We start from the raw sequence: 20,649 nt of genomic DNA, 5'->3' as shown, positions 1-20,649 counted from the left end.
AGCCGTCAAATCCACAAGTGGCTCCCAGCATTATACCTAAAGCGGGCATTGCCATTGGCTGCACAGAGTCCCATTATACCTAAAGCAGGCATTGCCATTGGCTGCACAGAGTCCCATTATACCTAAAGCGGGCATTGCCATTGGCTGCACAGAGTCCCAGTAACAGAACTCCCATGCAGATGTAATCTACACCTCGATTAGGCTGACAGAAATCTTCATTATTTAGTTTAATGATTTTTTAATTTGAGTGTCATTATTTCTATATAGCTACACTTTCATTCTGAACTTCTAACTTGAGTGGGGCGGGTGTTGCTTCGTGTGACAACGATCACAAGAGCAGCTGCTCACCGATTGGACGGCTCCAACCCAGTTCCACCTCCGACAACGGCTATGCGGATGTCAGCTAAAGCAGATCTGATTAAATAGAGCCCTTTAATCTATAAAAACGAACCCTAAACCACATCAGATGTTCACAATCACATCAGGTGAGCTCAAGTCTTTTAATCTTAAACTGCCAAAACATCTGCTAAGCGGGGGTGTCTGCTACCACCGGTTAATGCTTGATCTGATTTAATCTAGACTTGAGCTCACCTGATGTGGTTGCGGACACCTGAGGATCCGTTCCGAGCGAGAAGGGGTGTGGCGGGTACACTCCTCCCCTCCATATTGCTTCTGGGGGAAGAGTCCGACACACACAGCAAGAGTCTGCGTTAGGACTACAACATATCCACAGTAGGATAAGTTAGAATGTATGAAACTGGGCCACAACATCGCTCCCCCTGTGTATCAGTGGCTTCCTGGAACTTTTGATCGGAAAGAAGAGCCGTTATACACCGAGTGTACTAAACATTAGGAACAACTGCTCTTTCCACGGCAGACTGACCAGGTGAATCCAGGTGAAAGCTATGATTGATGTCACCTGTTAAATCCACTTCAATCAGTGTAGATGAAGGGGAGGAGACAGGTTAAAGAAGGATTTTTAAGCCTTGAGACAATTGAGACATGGATTGTGTATGTGTGCCATTCAGAGGGTGAATGAGGCAAGACAAAATATTTAAGTGCCTTTGAACGGGGTATGGTAGTAGTTGCCAGGCGCACCGGTTTGAGTGTGTCAAGAACTGCAACGCTGCTGGGTTTTTCACGCTCAACAGTTTCCCGTGTGTATCAAGAATGGTCCACCACCCAAAGGACATGCAGCCAACGGCAGGCCAGTGGTCGAAAACAGGTCATTGATGAAAGAGGACAAAGGAGGCTGAGCAACAGACGGGCTACAGTTAGTCGACTGCCAGTCCAGTACAACACTGGTGCCCAAACTCGTTGTACCTTGACACGAATGGGGTATGGCAGCTGACAACCTTACAGAGTTACACTTCTATCAGCAAAAAACAAGACACTGCGGTTGCAGTGGACTAAGGAACGAAAACTCTGGGCACTGGAAAAACATTCCCTGGTCTGATGAATCCCAGTTCCTGCTGTTTCACACTAATGGGAGAAAACCACGTGAGTACATGCATCCATCATGCCGCGTGTCAACATTGCAGGCTGGTGGTGGTGGTGTGGGGTGTGTTTTCATGGCACACAATGGGCCCCTTGATAAAAGTGGTGCAACATTTGAATGCCAAAGGATATCTGGAGATCATTGCCAATCAGGTGCATCCCTTCATGGCTGCAGTTTATCCATCTGCAAATTCATTTTTTTTCAGCAGGATAATGCCCCATGCCACAAGGCTGGGATTGTCCAGGAATGGTTCCAAGAACATGACAGTGAATTCAGCTTACTGCAGTGGCCTGCCCAGTCACCAGATCTCAATCCAACTGAGCATCTGTGAGATGAGATGGAACGAGCCATTCGGAGTACAGATCCACTACCAGCCAACTAGACACCACTGGGGGAAGCATTGGAGCCAACATGGGCCTGCATCCCTGTGGAACGGCTTTCAACACCTTGTAGAGTTCATTATTATTATTATATTATATTATATTATATGCCCTGACGAATTGAGGCTGTTCGGAGGGCAAAACGGGGTGCAACTCAATTTTAGGAAGGTGTTCCTAATTTTCTGTCCACTCAGTGTAGATGTGGATAGAATAGATGGTTCCTAGTTGCAAATAGATGCAATGCTACCTGGCGGTTTGTACTGACTAGTTTGGATCATCTGTTTGTACATACAGTAGTTTATTAGTTTACTTTGTACAGTTATATTGTATGACATTTGCTTTGCTTGCTCTTTGGGGTTTTAGGCTGGGGTATCTTTAAAGAACTTTGTGACAACTGCTGATGTAAGAAAAGGGCTTTATAAAATGAATGTGATTGACTGACTGACTGATTGATATTGGGTCATAGTATGAAAAAAAAAGATGTATGCACTCACTAACTGTAAGTTGCTCTGGATAAGAGCGTCTGCTAAATGACTCACTAACTGTAAGTGGCTCTGGATAAGAGCGTCTGCTAAATGACTCACTAACTGTAAGTGGCTCTGGATAAGAGCGTCTGCTAAATGACTCACTAACTGTAAGTGGCTCTGGATAAGAGCGTCTGCTAAATGACTAAAATGTAAAAATGTAAATAACTGCATCAGTACCTGGCAGAGTGGGCCAGCGAGTTGTGTGGCGTTGTGGTTCTCATGGCATAATAGACCTCAACAGGAGAAAGCTTCCTACACAGCCTGTTGTCTGGACTGCTGCTGCTGCCATTACCAGGGGCCACTCGGGGCCGAGACGGGGACACGCAGTCAGGCGTCACACCCGAAGACTCATCTAGAGAGAGAGAGAGCGAGAGAAAAGAGATGGATGAAAGTTTGGTGAGGACTGAAAGTAAACCTTTGCATCACTAGGATGTACTGTATTTAACATGACCAGGATGTACTGTATTTAACATGACTAGGATGTACTGTATTTAACATGACCGGGATGTACTGTATTTAACATGACCGGGATGTACTGTATTTAACATGACCGGGATGTACTGTATTTAACATGACCGGGATGTACTGTATTTAACATGACCGGGATGTACTGTATTTAACATGACCGGGATGTACTGTATTTAACATGACCGGGATGTACTGTATTTAACATGACCGGGATGTACTGTATTTAACATGACCGGGATGTACTGTATTTAACATGACCGGGATGTACTGTATTTAACATGACCGGGATGTACTGTATTTAACATGACCGGGATGTACTGTATTTAACATGACCGGGATGTACTGTATTTAACATGACCGGGATGTACTGTATTTAACATGACCGGGATGTACTGTATTTAACATGACCGGGATGTACTGTATTTAACATGACCGGGATGTACTGTATTTAACATGACCGGGATGTACTGTATTTAACATGACCGGGATGTACTGTATTTAACATGACCGGGATGTACTGTATTTAACATGACCGGGATGTACTGTATTTAACATGACCGGGATGTACTGTATTTAACATGACCGGGATGTACTGTATTTAACATGACCGGGATCTACTTTTAGTGTCCTCGTATAGTCTTACCATTGTCATGGTCCCCTGTAGAATCAGATATGGAGCTGCTCTCCGAGTTCACTGTGTCATCTGTGGAGGGACACACACACACACACACACACACACACACACACACACACACACACACACACACACACACACACACACACACACACACACACACACACACACACACACACACACACACACACACACACACACACACACACACACACACACACACACACACACACACACACTCCCTTATATCTAAATCTTAACCTGAAATCTGTGCCTTGTGACTTGAGTCACATTTCCATGCAAATCTCCTATAAGAATCAGTCCATGATGGACATGGTTTAGAATTGCTCTGCATATCTCCGGTAGTATTCAGCCCTCAGCGTGTACTCACAAACCACGTGGGCTGCACCTGCGTATGGCGCCCACTTGTCTATATAGTAATGCACTACCTTTGACCAGCCAGGACAAAAGTAGTGCACGAAAACACAACCTGGTCAAAATTAGTGCACTAAATAGGGAATAGGGTGCCATTTCAGACTCCGCCCGTCGGTGGAGTGAGTCAGGTGGCAGTTACATAAATGGTAGCATTGTTCTCTGTCTGTCACCATGCGCTTTCCCTGGATATCATGTGCGTCATCCCAGTAATAATGAGACTTTTTCTGACTTCCTCCTCTCCTCTGTAACAATCCCCCCTCGCTCGCTCGCCCCCCTCCCTCGCTCGCCCCCCCCTCGCCCTCCCTCCCTCCCTCCCTCGCCCTCCCTCCCTTCCCTCCTCGCCCTCCCTCCCTCTCCCTCCCCTCTCTCCCTCTCCCTCCCCTCTCTCCCTCCCTCGCCCCCTCTCTCTCTCCTCGCCCTCCCTCTCTCTCCCTCGCCCCCCCCTCTCTCCCTCGCCCCCTCCCTCCCTCCCTCCTCGCCCCCTCCCTACCTCGCCCTCCCTCGCCCCCTCACTCGCCCCTCTCCTCGCCCCTCTCCTCGCCTCCTCCCTCCTCCCTCGCCCCTCCCCCTCCCTCCTCCCTCCTCCCTCCCTCGCCCTCCCTCCCTCCTCCCTCGCCCCTCGCTCTCTCCCTCGCCCTCCCTCCTCGCCCCCTCCTCCCTCCCTCCCCTCCTCGCCCCCTCCCCTCCCTCGCCCCCTCCCCCTCCCTCCCGCTCCCTCCTCCCTCCCTCCCTCGCCCCCTCCCTCCATACCTCGCCCTCCCTCCCTCCCTCCCTCCCCCGACTATGGGGTTAAAGTGCAGACTGTCAGCTTTAATTTGAGGGTATTTTCATTAATATCGTTTAGAAATTACAACTCTTTTTGACCCCACATTTTAGGATTGGGACAAATTAACTTTTTATGTTTATAAAAGTAGTAATAAGTTTATGAATGGTAAATAATATATTGTCATTTTGGAGTCACTTTTATTGTAAATAAGAATAAAATTTGTTTGTAAACACTTCTACAGTAATGTGGATGCTACCATGGTTACGGATAATCCTGAATAAATCGTGATTAATGATGAGTGAGAAAGACAGACGCACAAATATCATAGCCCCAAGACATGTTAACCTCTCACCATGACAATAAAACGGGAGGTTAGCATGTCTTGTGGCTATGATATTTGTGCGTCTGTAACTTTCTCACTCATCGTTAATTAATGAATTAGAAACATATTCTATTGTTATTTACAATACAAGTCACTCTAAAATGACACAATACATTATTTACCATTAATGTCTATTGGGCACAACTAAAACAAACAGCAAATGCATCCAACAAATTTGTAGAGTTACAATCTTGAAGTAGTCATTGTGTGCTGGGAATATAGGACCAAATACTTAGCTCTTTATTACTTTTATACACAATCAGTTAGGAAAGCAAAGGCTAGCTTTTTCAAACAGAAATGTGCATCCTGTAGCACTAACTCCAAAAGGTTTTGGGACACTGTAAAGTCCATGGAGAATAAGAGCACCTCCTCCCAGCTGCCCACTGCACTGTGGCTAGGAAACACTGTCACCACCGATAAATCTACAATAATCGAGAATTTCAACAAGCATTTTGCTACGGCTGGCCATGCTTTCCACCTGGCTACCACTACCCCGGCCACCAACTCTGCACCCTCCGCTGCAACTTGCCCATGCCCCCCCCCGCTTCTCCTTCACACAAATTCAGACAGCTGATGTTCTGAAAGAGCTGAAAAATCTGGACCCCTACAAATCAGCTGGGCTAGACAATCTGGACCCTTTCTTTCTAAAATTAGCCGCCGAAATTGTCGCAACCCCTATTACTAGCCTGTTCAACCTCTCTTTCGTAACATCTGAGATCCCCAGAGATTGGAAAGCTGCCGCGGTCATCCCCCTCTTCAAAGAGGGTGACACTCTAGATCCAAACTGTTACAGACCTATATCCATCCTGTCCTGCCTTTCAAAAGTATTTGAAAGCCAAGTTAACAAACAGATCACCGACCATTTCGAATCCCACCGTACCTTCTCCGCTATGCAATCCGGTTTCCGAGCTGGTCATGGGTGCACCTCAGCCACGCTCAAGGTCCTAAACGATATTATAACCGCGATCGATAATAGACAGTACTGTGCAGCCGTTTTCATTGACCTGGCCAAGGCTTTCGACTCTGTCAACCACCGCATTCTTATTGGCAGACTAAATAGCCTTGGTTTCTCAAATGACTGCCTCGCCTGGTTCACCAACTACTTCTCAGATAGAGTTCAATGTGTCAAATCGGAGGGCCTGTTGTCTGGACCTATGGCAGTCTCTATGGGGGTGCCACAGGGTTCAATTCTCGGGCCGACTCGAGAATAGAATTTTGTCGCTCTTGCTGCTGGTGACGCTCGGATCCACCTCTACGCAGACGACACCATTTTGTATACATCTGGCCCTTCATTGGACACTGTGTTAACAAACCTCCAAACGAGCTTCAACGCCATACAACACTCCTTCAGTAGCCTCCAACTGCTCTTAAACACTAGTAAAACTAAATGCATGCTCTTCAACCAAACGCTGCTTGCACCCGCCCACCCGACTAGAATCACTACTCTCGGCGGGTCTGACCTAGAGTATGCAGACAACTACAAATACCTAGGTGTCTGGTTAGACTGTAAACTCTCCTTCCAGACTCACATTAAGAATCTCCAATCCAAAGTTAAATCTAGAATCGGTTTCCTATTTCGCAACAAAGCTTCCTTCACTCATGCTGCCAAACATGCCCTCGTAAAACTGACTATCCTACCGATCCTTGACTTCGGCGATGTCATTTACAAAATAGCCTCCAACACTCTACTCAGCAAATTGGATGTAGTCTATCACAGTGCCATCCGTTTTGTCACCAAAGCCCCATACACTACCCACCACTGTGACCTGTACGCTCTTGTTGGCTGGTCCTCACTACATATTCGTTGCCAAACCCACTGGCTCCAAGTCATCTATAAATCACTGCTAGGCAAATCCCTGCCTTATCTTAGCTCACTGGTCACCATAGCAACACCCACCCATAGTCTGCGCTCCAGCAGGTATATCTCACTGGTCATCCCCAAAGCCAACACCTCCTTTGGCCGCCATTCCTTCCAGTTCTCTGCTGCCAAATACTGGAATGAATTGCAAAAATCTCTGAAGCTGGAGACTCTTATCTCCCTCACTAACTTTAAGCATCAGTTGTCAGAGCACCTTACCGATCACTGCACCTGTACACAGCCCATCTGTAATTAGCCCACCCAACTACCTCATCCCCATATTGTTATTTATTTTGCTCATTTGCACCCCAGTATCTCTATTTGCACATAATCTCTTGCACATCTATCATTCCAGTGTTAATACGAAATTGTAATTATTTTGCACTATGGCCTATTTATTGCCTTACCTCCATAACTTGCTACATTTGCACACACTGTATATATATTTTCTGTTGTATTTTTTTTGACTTTATGTTTTTTTTACCCCATATGTAACTCTGTGTTGTTGTTGTTTTTATCGCACTGCTTTGCTTTATCTTGGCCAGGTCGCAGTTGTAAATGAGAACTTGTTCTCAACTGGCTTACCTGGTTAAATAAAGGTTAAATAAATAAAAAGTGAATTTGTCCCAATCCTAAAATGGGGGGGACTATGGACAGAAATAGTTGTAATTTCTAAACGGTTCACCTGATATTAATGAAAATACCTTCAAATTAAAGCTGACAGTCCGCACTTTAACCTCATAGTCATTGTTTGATATCAAATACAAACGTTTGAAGTACAGAGGCAAAATAATAAAAAAACGCTTCACTGTCCCAGTAATTACAGAGTGTATATTACGTTATGTAATAACACCAACTTTCAACCAGTGCAGTCACAGCGATAAGGGGGAGGTTACCTGTGTGTATTTTAACCAGTGCAGTCACAGCGATAAGGGGGAGGTTACCTGTGTGTATTTTAACCAGTGCAGTCACAGCGATAAGGGGGAGGTTGATAAGGGGGAGGTTACCTGTGTGTAATTTAACCAGTGCAGTCACAGCGATAAGGGGGAGGTTACCTGTGTGTAATTTAACCAGTGCAGTCACAGCGATAAGGGGGAGGTTACCTGTGTGTATTTTAACCAGTGCAGTCACAGCGATAAGGGGGAGGTTGATAAGGGGGAGGTTACCTGTGTGTAATTTAACCAGTGCAGTCACAGCGATAAGGGGGAGGTTACCTGTGTGTAATTTAACCAGTGCAGTCACAGCGATAAGGGGGAGGTTACCTGTGTGTTATTTAACCAGTGCAGTCACAGCGATAAGGGGGAGGTTACCTGTGTGTATTTTAACCAGTGCAGTCACGGCGATAAGGGGGAGGTTACCTGTGTGTATTTTAACCAGTGCAGTCACAGTTATAAGGGGGAGGTTGATAAGGGGGAGGTTACCTGTGTGTAATTTAACCAGTGCAGTCACAGCGATAAGGGGGAGGTTACCTGTGTGTAATTTAACCAGTGCAGTCACAGCGATAAGGGGGAGGTTACCTTTGTGTATTTTAACCAGTGCAGTCACAGCGATAAGGGGGAGGTTACCTTTGTGTATTTTAACCAGTGCAGTCACAGCGATAAGGGGGAGGTTACCTTTGTGTATTTTAACCAGTGCAGTCACAGCGATAAGGGGGAGGTTACCTTTGTGTATTTTAACCAGTGCAGTCACAGCGATAAGGGGGAGGTTACCTGTGTGTAATTTAACCAGTGCAGTCACGGTGATAAGGGGGAGGTTACCTGTGGTTAGATCCCAGCAGTGCCACTGAAAGGTGGTAAGTTATATATACCTGTGTGGCATCCTCTGTGTACGGTCCTCCTGCTGTGTGTCTGGTGATGATCAGAGTCTACATGTCGTCTCAGGGCACCACTCAACAGATTCTTCTTAGGTTTCCTCTGACACTCCTCCTCCTCCTACTCATCACAAGATGGGGTTTATTTACAGACATCTTCACATTCAGTGTTCTACACCATTCAGTGTTCTACACCATTCAGTGTTCTACACCATTCAGTGTTCTACACCATTCAGTGTTCTACACCATTCAGTGTTCTACACCATTCTCGTAGAGGTACAAAACAGGACTTTCACTCAACATTCTCTCACCCTACAATCCATCTGGAAAATGATCATTTGTCAGAGATAACAGGTTGAAATTAGGAGGGGGGGCAGTTGTGCTTTCTGGGTAGAACGTATCAGTTTGTGTGGTAATATTCACAATCCTCCTTTACCTCTGACTTTATAACAGTCTTGGGTCCGTGGCGGTATGATCCGACCCGTTGGCGTACCTTGGAGCGTCTCTCCCCTGCCTCCAGGGGGAAATCACCAGGAACCTCTCCTGTCAGCTCCTGTTATAGATGAATACACCACATTAACAGGAGAGATCACCAGGAAGCTCTCCTGTCAGCTCCTGTTATAGATGAATACACCACATTAACAGGAGAGATCACCAGGAAGCTCTCCTGTCAGCTCCCGGAGAGGACAAACATAGACACAGAACATGACCATAACATGACCATAACATTACCATAACATGACCATAACATTACCGATACATTACCATAACATGACCATAACATGACCATAACATGGCCATAACATGGCCATAACATTACCAGAACATTACCATAACATTACCAGAACATGGCCATAACATTACCATAACATGACCATAACATTACCATAACATGACCATAACATTGCCGATACAATACAATAACCATAACATGACCATAACATTACCAGAACATGGCCATAACATTACCATAACATTACCATAACATGACCATAACATTACCGATACAATACAATAACATGACCATAATATGACCATAACATTACCAGAACATGACCAGAACATTACCGGAACATGACCGGAACATTACCGGAACATGACCGGAACATTAACAGAACACACTAGTCAACGGCGAGTGGCACTGACCGTCTCCTGCAGACAGACCCTCCGTAGCTCAGCCAGTCTGGTATTCAGTAGAGTCTCCAGACTGCGTTTTCTCTCCTGTAGTTCTGTCATCCTTTCAACACGCTGCTCATCTCCCTCCGGACCGCCACCCAGCAGGTCTACAGAACACACCAAGGGTAGTAGGTTCAATCCCCGGGACCACCCATACACAAAAAAATGTATGCACGCATGACTGTAAAATCGCTTTGGATAAAAGCGTCCGCTAAATGGCATATTATTATTACATTATATTATGACGTGTTAAGTGTTGATCAAACAGGGCTATACATACATTCACTAAAAACGAATGCCTAAAATTACTATCACTAAATTAGGTATATAAAATAATGTCTTATTTCCTCACCAGGCACTGAGATGAGATGACCCTTGACCTCCATGTCAGGTGTGTTCCATGTGACCTCGCTGCTCTCAGTGCATCCCAACAGATCACTCACCTACCACACACACACACACACACACACACACACACACACACACATTACATTTTAGTCATTTAGCAGACGCTCTTATCCAGAGCGACATACAGTTAGTGAATACATAATAATTTTTTTATACTGGCCCCCTGTGGGAATCGAACCCACAACCCTGGCGTTGCAAACGCCATGCTCTATCAACTGAGCTACATCCCTGCCGGCCATTCCCTCCCCTACCCTGGACGACACTGGGCCAATTGTGCGCCGCCCATGAGTCTCCCGGTCGCGGCCGGCTGCGACAGAGGCTGGATTCGAACCAGGATCTCTAGTGGCACAGCTAGCACTGCGATGCAGTGCCTTAGACCACTGCGCCACTCAGGAGTACACACACACACACACACACACACACACACACACACAGAGGGGGGATGGACCACTCCAGTCCTTGGGGACCACAGTGTCTGCTGGTGTTTGTCCTTGTTTTTCTAAAATCAGGTTTCGACCTAGAAAACTGTTGTGTATACTTGTGTGTTACGGAGTGGCAGGCAAGAGGGACGCTATACCGCTGCTGGCTGGGCTGTATTCAGCACAGTACTGCAGTACTGATACAGGCCTGACGGGGGCGCCACTCAACAGTACCGATACAGGCCTGACGGGGGCGCCACTCAACAGTACTGATACAGGCCTGACGGGGGCGCCACTCAACAGTACTGATACAGGCCTGACGGGGGCGCCACTCAACAGTACTGATACAGGCCTGACGGGGGCGCCACTCAACAGTACTGATACAGGCCTGACGGGGGCGCCACTCAACAGTACTGATACAGGCCTGACGGGGGCGCCACACAACAGTACTGATACAGGCCTGACGGGGGCGCCACACAACAGTACTGATACAGGCCTGACGGGGGCGCCACACAACAGTACTGATACAGGCCTGCTCTGTTTACAACAACAAAGCTTCATGAGAAACCAGGCAACTGCATGTTGGAGAGTAGAAGCAGAGTTGAACAAAAGCTGTGTAAATAAAGGTTAAAGGATTGCGCTGAATCAGGATGGGGTTATATTGTTGGAGAATAAGGACTAGTTTCAGACTGTCAGTGAGACAGAAAAAGGAACCCCCATGTTTACTCAAAACACAGCTAGACTGAGACGGAGAGATGGAGAGATGGAGAGATGTTTTGTGTTATGAGATGTGTTGTGATATAGGATTGATTAAAGGCTTGTCGTGTTCCAGTGCAACACTGCACTCCACGACCCCTCTTTCCAACCAACCAAGCAATCACGGGCCTGTCCAGACGCAACCCTTAGCCCCTATCCCCTCTCCCTCTCCCCTCTCCCCTCTCCCCTCTCCCTCCTCCCTCCTCCCTCTCCCCTCTCCCTCTCCCCTCTCCCTCCTCCCTCCTCCCTCTCCCTCTCCCTCTCCCCTCTCCCTCTCCCCTCTCCCCTCTCCCTCTCCCTCTCCCTCTCCCTCTCCCTCTCCCCTCTCCCCCCTCCTCTCCCCTCCCTCTCCCTCTCCCCCTCCTCTCCCCTCTCCCTCTCCCCCTCTCCCTCTCCTCTCCCTCTCCCTCTCCCTCTCCCTCTCCCCTCTCCCTCTCCCCTCTCCCTCTCCCCTCTCCCTCTCCTCTCCCTCTCCCTCTCCCTCTCCCCTCTCCCTCTCCCCTCTCCCTCTCCTCTCCCTCTCCCCTCTCTCCCTCTCTCCCTCTCTCCCTCCTCCCTCTCCCCTCTCCCTCCTCCCTCTCCCTCTCCCCTCTCCCCTCTCCCCTCTCCCTTAGCCCCTAATCCTGTGAAAGGATTAGATTGATGTAAGCAATATCACCTTTAGCCTGGAAACGAAATTAAAGTCAAAGAAAAAGTACTCAATTGTCAGAAACCTTAAAAGAAAATGACTCAAGTAAAAGTGAAATAGTAAAAATAAATACTACTTAGTATTTGGTTTACAATGTACTTAAGTATCAAAAGTAAATGGAACTGCTAAAATTTACTTAAGTATCAAAAGTTAAAGTAAAAGTATAAACCATTTCAAATTCCGTATATTAAGCAAACCAGCCGGCCCAATTCTATTTTATTTTTAATTGACGGTTAGCCAGGGGCACACTCCAACACTCAGACATCATTTACAAACAAAGCATTTAGTGAGTCCGCCAGATCAGAGGCAGTAGGGATGACCAGGGATGTTCTCTTGATAAGTGTGTTAATTCAACCATTTTCCTGTCAAAATGTAACGAGTACTTTAAGGGTGTCGGGGAAAATGTATGGAGTAAAAAGTACATTATTTTCTTTAGGAATGCAGTGAAGTAAAAGTAAAAGTTGTAAAAAATATAAATAGTTAAGTAAAGTACAGATACCTAGGTCTAGGGAGTAGGGGGCTAGGGAGTAAGGGGCTAGGGAGTAAGGGGCTAGGAAGCAGGGTCTAGGGAGTAAGGGGCTAGGGAGTAGGGGGCTAGGGAGTAGGGGGCTAGGGAGTAGGGGGCTAGGGAGTAGGGGTCTAGGGAGTAGGGGTCTAGGGAGTAGGGGTCTAGGGAGTAGGGGTCTAGGGAGTAGGGGGCTAGGGAGTAGGGGGTCTAGGGAGTAGGGGTCTAGGGAGTAGGGGTCTAGGGAGTAGGGGGCTAGGTTATTTTTTGTGGCCGGCCCTACTACAAGGATGACCCTGGGGTGCCTGGGAACAGGAAGTGAACAGGAAACAGGAACAGAAAACGCGTCATCAAGCAGGAAGTCAGAGAGGGAAACAGAACAGAGAGGAGGAGAGACATAACACTGAAGAACAGAAATAATGCACACACACACGCACGCACAGACGCAGACACACAGACACACACAGACACACACACACACACACACACAGACACACACTAAAGAACAGAAATACACTATATATACAAAAGTATGTGGACAACCCTTCAAATTAGTAGATTCGGCTATTTCAGCCACACCCGTTGCTGACAGGTGTATAAAATCGAGCACACAGTCATGCAATCTCCATAGACAAACATTGGTAGTAGAATGGCCTTACTGAAGAGCTCAGTGACTTTCAACGTGGCTCCGTCATAGGATGCCACCTTTCCAACAAGTCAGTTCGTCAAATTTCTGCCCTGCTAGAGCTGCCCTCGGTTGCAACACTCACTACCGAGTTCCAAACTGCCCCTGGAAGCAACGTCAGCACAAGAACTGTTCGTCTAGAGCTTCATGAAATGGGTTTCCATGGCCGAGCAGCCGCACACAAGCCTAAGATCACCATGCACGATGCCAAGCGTCGGCTGGAGTGATGTAAAGCTCGCCACCATTGGACTCTGGAGCAGTGGAAATATGTTCTCTCGAGTGATGAATCACCCTTCACCATCTGTCAGTCCGACGGACAAATCTGGGTTTGGCAGATGCCAGGAGAACGAACGCTTCCTGCCGAATGCATAATGGCAACTATAAAGTTTGGTGGAGGAGGAATAATGGTCTGAGGCTATTTTTCATGGTTCGGGCTAGGCCCCTTAGTTCCAGTGAAGGGAAATCTTAATGCTACAGCATACAATGGCATTCTAGATGATTCTGTGCTTCCACCTTGGTGGCAACAGTTTGGGGAAGGCCCTTTCCAGTTTCAGCATGACGATTCCCCCCGTGTACAAGGCAAAGTCTATCAAGAAATGGTTTGTTGAGATCGGTGTGGAAGAACTTGACTGGGGGGACCAACTCCATATTAATGCCCATGATATTGGAATGAGATGTCCAATGAACAGGTGTCCACAAACTTTTGGTCATGTAGTGAATCAATAGATACACACACCATAACACTAAAGAACAGAACTAATACACAGAAATCTATTCCCTACATAGTGCACTACTTTTGACCAGAGCCCTATGGGGCTAGGTTGCCATTTGGGACGTGTAGCTCAGTTGGTAGAGCATGGCACTTGCAATGCCAGGGTTGTGGGTTCGATTCCCAAGGGGATAAAGTATGATAAATGTATGCATTCACTACTATAAGTGGCTCTGGATAAAGAGTGTCTGCTAAATGACTCAAATGTCAATGTGGTAACACAGACCAGACAATCAGAACTGAACAGAATAACTAAATAAATGTCTTTCTGTGATCCTCCAGTAAACTACAGGCTGGGACAAATAGTCAAACAATATGTATGTTTTGTCTTCTCCATAAACAACACTTCCTGTGAAACCTCCCAGACTCCAGTAAGCAATGTGGTGACAATCTAGCAGGACCGTTATATATCACTTGGTCAACTACACTTAGCGTAAACAATGATTATCCTGCTTGTTCCTGTTGAACAGATCTGGGAGAGGACAACTCCTAACATATAATTACAACAGATAGAGAAAGAGAGAGAGAGAGCGAGAGCGAGAGCGAGAGAGAAAGAAAGAAAGAGAGAGAAGGCAGGGAGAGAGAGCAAGATAATTGAAATTGACAGAGAGAGAGAGAGAGAGAGAGAGAGAGAGAAGGCAGGGAGAGAGAGAGAGAGAGAGAGAGAGAGAGAGAGAGAGAGAGAGAGAGAGAGAAGGGAGGGAGAGAGAGAGAGAGAGAGAGAGAGAGAGAGAGAGAGAGAGAGAGAGAGAGAGAGAGAAAGAAGGCAGGGAGAGAGAGCGAGAGAGAGAGCGAGAGAGAAAGAAAGAAAGAGAAGGCAGGGAGAGAGAGAGAGAAAGAAGGCAGGCAGTGATCTACAATACATAATTATACAGAGGTCACATAAGGCTGAATGAGAGAGGAGGGAGAGAGAGAGAGAGAGGGAGAGGGAGGAGGGAGAGGGAGGAGGGAGGAGGGAAAGCGTGAACGAGAAAGAGAGAGAGACACACAGACAATGATCTATGATCCAGGATGTGTTAGATGTGTTAGTATATCAGAGGTCACCGAGGGGAGAAGGAAAGTGATTGGCCAGGGATGACAGACAAGGCAGCAGTAAAATACATGAACAAACAGAAGGTCCTCACACTGGCCACGTCCCAAATGGTACCCTATTCCCTATATAGTGCACTACTTCATACCATGGACCATGGTCAAAAGTAGTGGACTACAGTTGAAGTCAGAAGTTTACATACACTTAGGTTGGAGTCATTAAAACTCGTTTTTCAACCACTCCACAAATGTCTTGTTAACAAACTATAGTTTTGGCAAGTCGGTTAGGACATCTACTTTGTGCATGACACAAGTAATTTTTCCAACAATTGTTTACAGACAGATTATTTCACTTATAATTCACTGTATCACAATTCCAGTGGGTCAGAAGTTTACATACACTAAGTTGACTGTGCCTTTAAACAGCTTGGAAAATTCCAGAAAATGATGTCATGGCTTTAGAAGCTTCTGACAGGCTAATTGACATCATTTGAGTCAATTGGAGGTGTACCTGTGGATGTATTTCAAGGCCTACCTTCAAACTCAGTGCCTCTTTGCTTGACATCATGGGAAAATCAAAAGAAATCACCCAAGACCTCAGAAAAAAGATTGTAGATCTCCACAGTCTGGTTCATCCTTGGGAGCAATTTCCAAACGCCTGAAGGTACCACGTTCATCTGTACAAACAATAGTATGCAAGTATAAACACCATGGGACCACGCAGCCATCATACCGCTCAGGAAGGAGACGCGTTCTGTCTCCTAGAGATGAACGTTCTTTGGTGCGAAAAGTGCAAATCAATTCCAGAACAACAGCAAAGGACCTTGTGAAGATGCTGGAGGAAACAGGTACAAAAGTATCTATATCCACAGTAAAACGAGTCCTATATCGACATAACCTGAAAGGCCGCTCAGCAAGGAAGAAGCTACTGCTCCAAAACCGCCATAAAAAAGCCAGACTACGGTTTGCAACTGCACATGGGGACAAAGATCGTACTTTTTGGAGAAATGTCCTCTGGTCTGATGAAACAAAAATAGAACTGTTTGGCCATAATGACCATCGTTATGTTTGGAGGAAAAAGGGGGTTGCTTGCAAGCCGAAGAGCACCATCCCAACCGTGAAGCACGGGGGTGGCAGCATCATGCTGTGGGTGTGCTTTGCTGCAGGAGGGACTGGTGCACTTCACAAAATAGATGGCATCATGAGGAAGGAAAATTATGTGGATATATTGAAGCAACATCTCAAGACGTCAGTCAGGAAGTTAAAGCTTGGTCACAAATGGGTCTTCCAAATGGACAACCCCAAGCATACTTCCAAAGTTGTGGCAAAATGGCTTAAGGACAACAAAGTCAAGGTATTGGAGTGGCCATCACAAAGCCCTGACCTCAATCCTATAGAACATTTGTGGGCAGAACTGAAAAAGCGTGTGCGAGCAAGGAGGCCTACAAACCTGACTCAGTTACACCAGCTCTGTCAGGAGGAATGGGACAAAATTCACCCAACTTATTGTGGGAAGCTTGTGGAAGGCTATCCGAAACGTTTGACCCAATTTAAAGGCAACGCTACCAAATACTAATTGAGCGTATGTAAACTTCTGACCCACTGGGAATGTGATGAAAGAAATAAAAGCTGAAATAAATAATTCTCTCTACTATTATTCTGACATTTCACATTCTTAAAATAAAGTGGTGATCCTAACCGAGCTAAAACAGGGAATTTTTACTAGGATTAAATGTCAGGAATTGTGAAAAACTGAGTTTAAAATGATGTAAATGTAAATGTATTATTTGGCTAAGGTGTATGTAAACTTCCAACTTCAATTGTATTTAATATAGTGACTGGACTATTCATACATTTTACTATTAAAAGTTATTTTTAAAAAATATATATGACTGAGAAATATAGTGTGTTAGCAGCATAGTTAAAAGTTTAAGTTTAAATGATGTAAATGTAAATCTAAGGTGTATGTAAACGTCCGACTTCAACTGTATGTAAGGAATAGAGTTCCTTTTGGGAAGTGGTAAAGGTTTGTATTAAAGGTTACTGCTAAACTGCTGGCACTATGATGCTCATTTCATTGTTGTTTTGTTAGGTTGAATTGATTTGTGACATGAATCTCATGATCATTTTTTAAAACTTCCCTAACTGACCACGAATTTTAAAAACTCCTCAATGAAAAACAGAACTTATGGTCAATTCTTAGTTGATGAATCAAAATCGAATTGACTGAACTGACCCCAACCCTGGACTGAACTGACCCCAACCCTGGACTGAACTGACCCCAACCCTGGACTGAACTGACCCCAACCCTGGACTGAACTGACCCCAACCCTGGACTGAACTGACCCCAACCCTGGACTGAACTGACCCCAACCCTGGACTGAACTGACCCCAACCCTGGACTGTACTGACCCCAACCCTGGACTGAACTGACTGTTTCTGTAATAAACAGTCAACAACAGACCAGTGAGGAGGAATGGACAAGACAAGACAGGACAAGACAGGACAGGACAAGACAGGACTGGACAGGACAGGACAGGACAGGACTGGACAGGACTGGACAAGACAGGACTGGACTGGACAAGACAGGACTGGACAAGACAGGACTGGACAGGACAGGACAAGACAGGACTGCACAAGACAGGACAGGACAAGACAGGACTGGACAAGACGGGACAGGCTGTGTGTCAAGTAGGGGCTTGGAGAGCAGAGCAGATCAGACACGACCGGGTGAGGACACAGGAATACTAGAGGAGAGGATGAGGGCAGGGGATGAGAAGAGGGGAAGAAGGGAGAGGAGGAGGAAGGGAGAGGAAGAGGAGGAGGAGGAGGGGAGAGGAAGAGGAGCGGGAGGAGGAGGGGAGAGGAAGAGGAGGAGGAGGAGGGGAGAGGAAGAGGAGGAGGAGGAAGGGAGAGGAGGAGGAGGGGAGAGGAGAGGAAGAGGAGGAGGAGGAGGAGGAGGAGGAGGAAGGGAGAGGAGGAAGGCCATTTATTTTACCATTTGTTTCAGTTTGCTCCACAACACATGGTGCCTGCTGTTGATGTGTGTGCCTGCTGCTGTCCTACCAATGTCCCTAAAGCATGTTTCCACAACACATAAATAACAGTCTGCACCTTCCCAATATAATAACGGTCTTCACCTTCCCAATATAATAACGGTCTGCACCTTCCCAATATAATAACGGTCTGCACCTTCCCAATATAATAACGGTCTGCACCTTCCCAATATAATAACGGTCTGCAGCTTCCCAATATAATAACGGTCTTCACCTTCCCAATATAATAACGGTCATCACCTTCCCAATATAATAACGGTCTTCACCTTCCCAATATAATAACGGTCTGCACCTTCCCAATATAATAACGGTCTGCACCTTCCCAATATAATAACGGTCTGCACCTTCCCAATATAATAACGGTCTGCACCTTCCCAATATAATAACGGTCTTCACCTTCCCAATATAATAACGGTCATCACCTTCCCAATATAATAACGGTCTTCACCTTCCCAATATAATAACGGTCTGCAGCTTCCCAATATAATAACGGTCTTCACCTTCCCAATATAATAACGGTCATCACCTTCCCAATATAATAACGGTCTTCACTTTCCCAATATAATAACGGTCTTCACCTTCCCAATATAATAACGGTCTGCACCTTCCCAATATAATAACGGTCTTCACCTTCCCAATATAATAACGGTCTTCACCTTCCCAATATAATAACGGTCATCACCTTCCCAATATAATAACGGTCTTCACCTTCCCAATATAATAACGGTCTGCAGCTTCCCAATATAATAACGGTCTTCACCTTCCCAATATAATAACGGTCATCACCTTCCCAATATAATAACGGTCTTCACCTTCCCAATATAATAACGGTCTTCACCTTCCCAATATAATAACGGTCTGCACCTTCCCAATATAATAACGGTCTTCACCTTCCCAATATAATAACGGTCTTCACCTTCCCAATATAATAACGGTCTGCAGCTTCCCAATATAATAACGGTCATCACCTTCCCAATATAATAACGGTCATCACCTTCCCAATATAATAACGGTCTGCACCTTCCCAATATAATAACGGTCCGCACCTTCCCAATATAATAACTGTCATCACCTTCCCAATATAATAACGGTCTGCACCTTCCCAATATAATAACGGTCATCACCTTCCCAATATAATAACGGTCTGCACCTTCCCAATATAATAACGGTCCGCACCTTCCCAATATAATAACGGTCTGCACCTTCCCAATATAATAACGGTCTGCACCTTCCCAATATAATAACGGTCTGCACCTTCCCAATATAATAACGGTCCGCACCTTCCCAATATAATAACGGTCTGCACCTTCCCAATATAATAACGGTCTGCACCTTCCCAATATAATAACGGTCTTCACCTTCCCAATATAATAACGGTCTTCACCTTCCCAATATAATAACGGTCTGCAGCTTCCCAATATAATAACGGTCTGCACCTTCCCAATATAATAACGGTCTGCACCTTCCCAATATAATAACGGTCTGCACCTTCCCAATATAATAACGTTCTGCACCTTCCCAATATAATAACGGTCCGCAGCTTCCCAATATAATAACGGTCATCACCTTCCCAATATAATAACGGTCTTCACCTTCCCAATATAATAACGGTCTGCAGCTTCCCAATATAATAACGGTCTGCACCTTCCCAATATAATAACGGTCTTCACCTTCCCAATATAATAACGGTCTGCACCTTCCCAATATAATAACGGTCCGCACCTTCCCAATATAATAACGGTCTGCACCTTCCCAATATAATAATGGTCTTTACCTTCCCAATATAATAATGGTCTGCACCTTCCCAATATAATAACGGTCTGCACCTTCCCAATATAATAATGGTCTGCACCTTCCCAATATAATAACGGTCCGCACCTTCCCAATATAATAATGGTCTTTACCTTCCCAATATAATAACGGTCTTTACCTTCCCAATATAATAACGGTCATCACCTTCCCAATATAATAACGGTCTTCACCTTCCCAATATAATAACTGTCATCACCTTCCCAATATAATAACGGTCTTCACCTTCCCAATATAATAACGGTCATCACCTTCCCAATATAATAACGGTCTTTACCTTCCCAATATAATAACGGTCATCACCTTCCCAATATAATAACGGTCTTCACCTTCCCAATATAATAACTGTCATCACCTTCCCAATATAATAACGGTCTTCACCTTCCCAATATAATAACGGTCATCACCTTCCCAATATAATAACGGTCTTCACCTTCCCAATATAATAACGGTCTGCACCTTCCCAATATAATAACGGTCATCACCTTCCCAATATAATAACGGTCTGCACCTTCCCAATATAATAACGGTCTGCACCTTCCCAATATAATAACGGTCTGCACCTTCCCAATATAATAACGGTCTTCACCT

The 20,649-nt window shown here is 45.6% G+C and overlaps 1 protein-coding gene across 1 annotated transcript in view; it reads right to left on the bottom strand.

Annotated features, from left to right (window-relative positions):
* ccdc120a (coiled-coil domain containing 120a) overlaps window positions 1-20,649 on the bottom strand; it is a 77,617-nt gene that overhangs the window by 12,960 nt on the left and 44,008 nt on the right. The window contains exons 2-8 of the mRNA XM_041846027.2: window positions 10,287-10,377; window positions 9,905-10,041; window positions 9,195-9,311; window positions 8,756-8,879; window positions 3,517-3,576; window positions 2,583-2,757; window positions 592-672 (exon numbers count right to left, since the gene is read on the bottom strand). Coding sequence (XP_041701961.2) covers window positions 592-672; window positions 2,583-2,757; window positions 3,517-3,576; window positions 8,756-8,879; window positions 9,195-9,311; window positions 9,905-10,041; window positions 10,287-10,320 — 728 coding nt within the window. The 5' untranslated portion in view covers window positions 10,321-10,377. The remainder of the gene's footprint in view (window positions 1-591; window positions 673-2,582; window positions 2,758-3,516; window positions 3,577-8,755; window positions 8,880-9,194; window positions 9,312-9,904; window positions 10,042-10,286; window positions 10,378-20,649) is intronic.

Source organism: Coregonus clupeaformis, chromosome 24 (assembly GCF_020615455.1).
Source record: "Coregonus clupeaformis isolate EN_2021a chromosome 24, ASM2061545v1, whole genome shotgun sequence".
Lineage (NCBI taxonomy): Eukaryota > Metazoa > Chordata > Actinopteri > Salmoniformes > Salmonidae > Coregonus > Coregonus clupeaformis.
The sequence above is the reverse complement of the archived record's forward strand: the minus strand, read 5'-3'. Positions and strand labels throughout refer to the sequence as shown.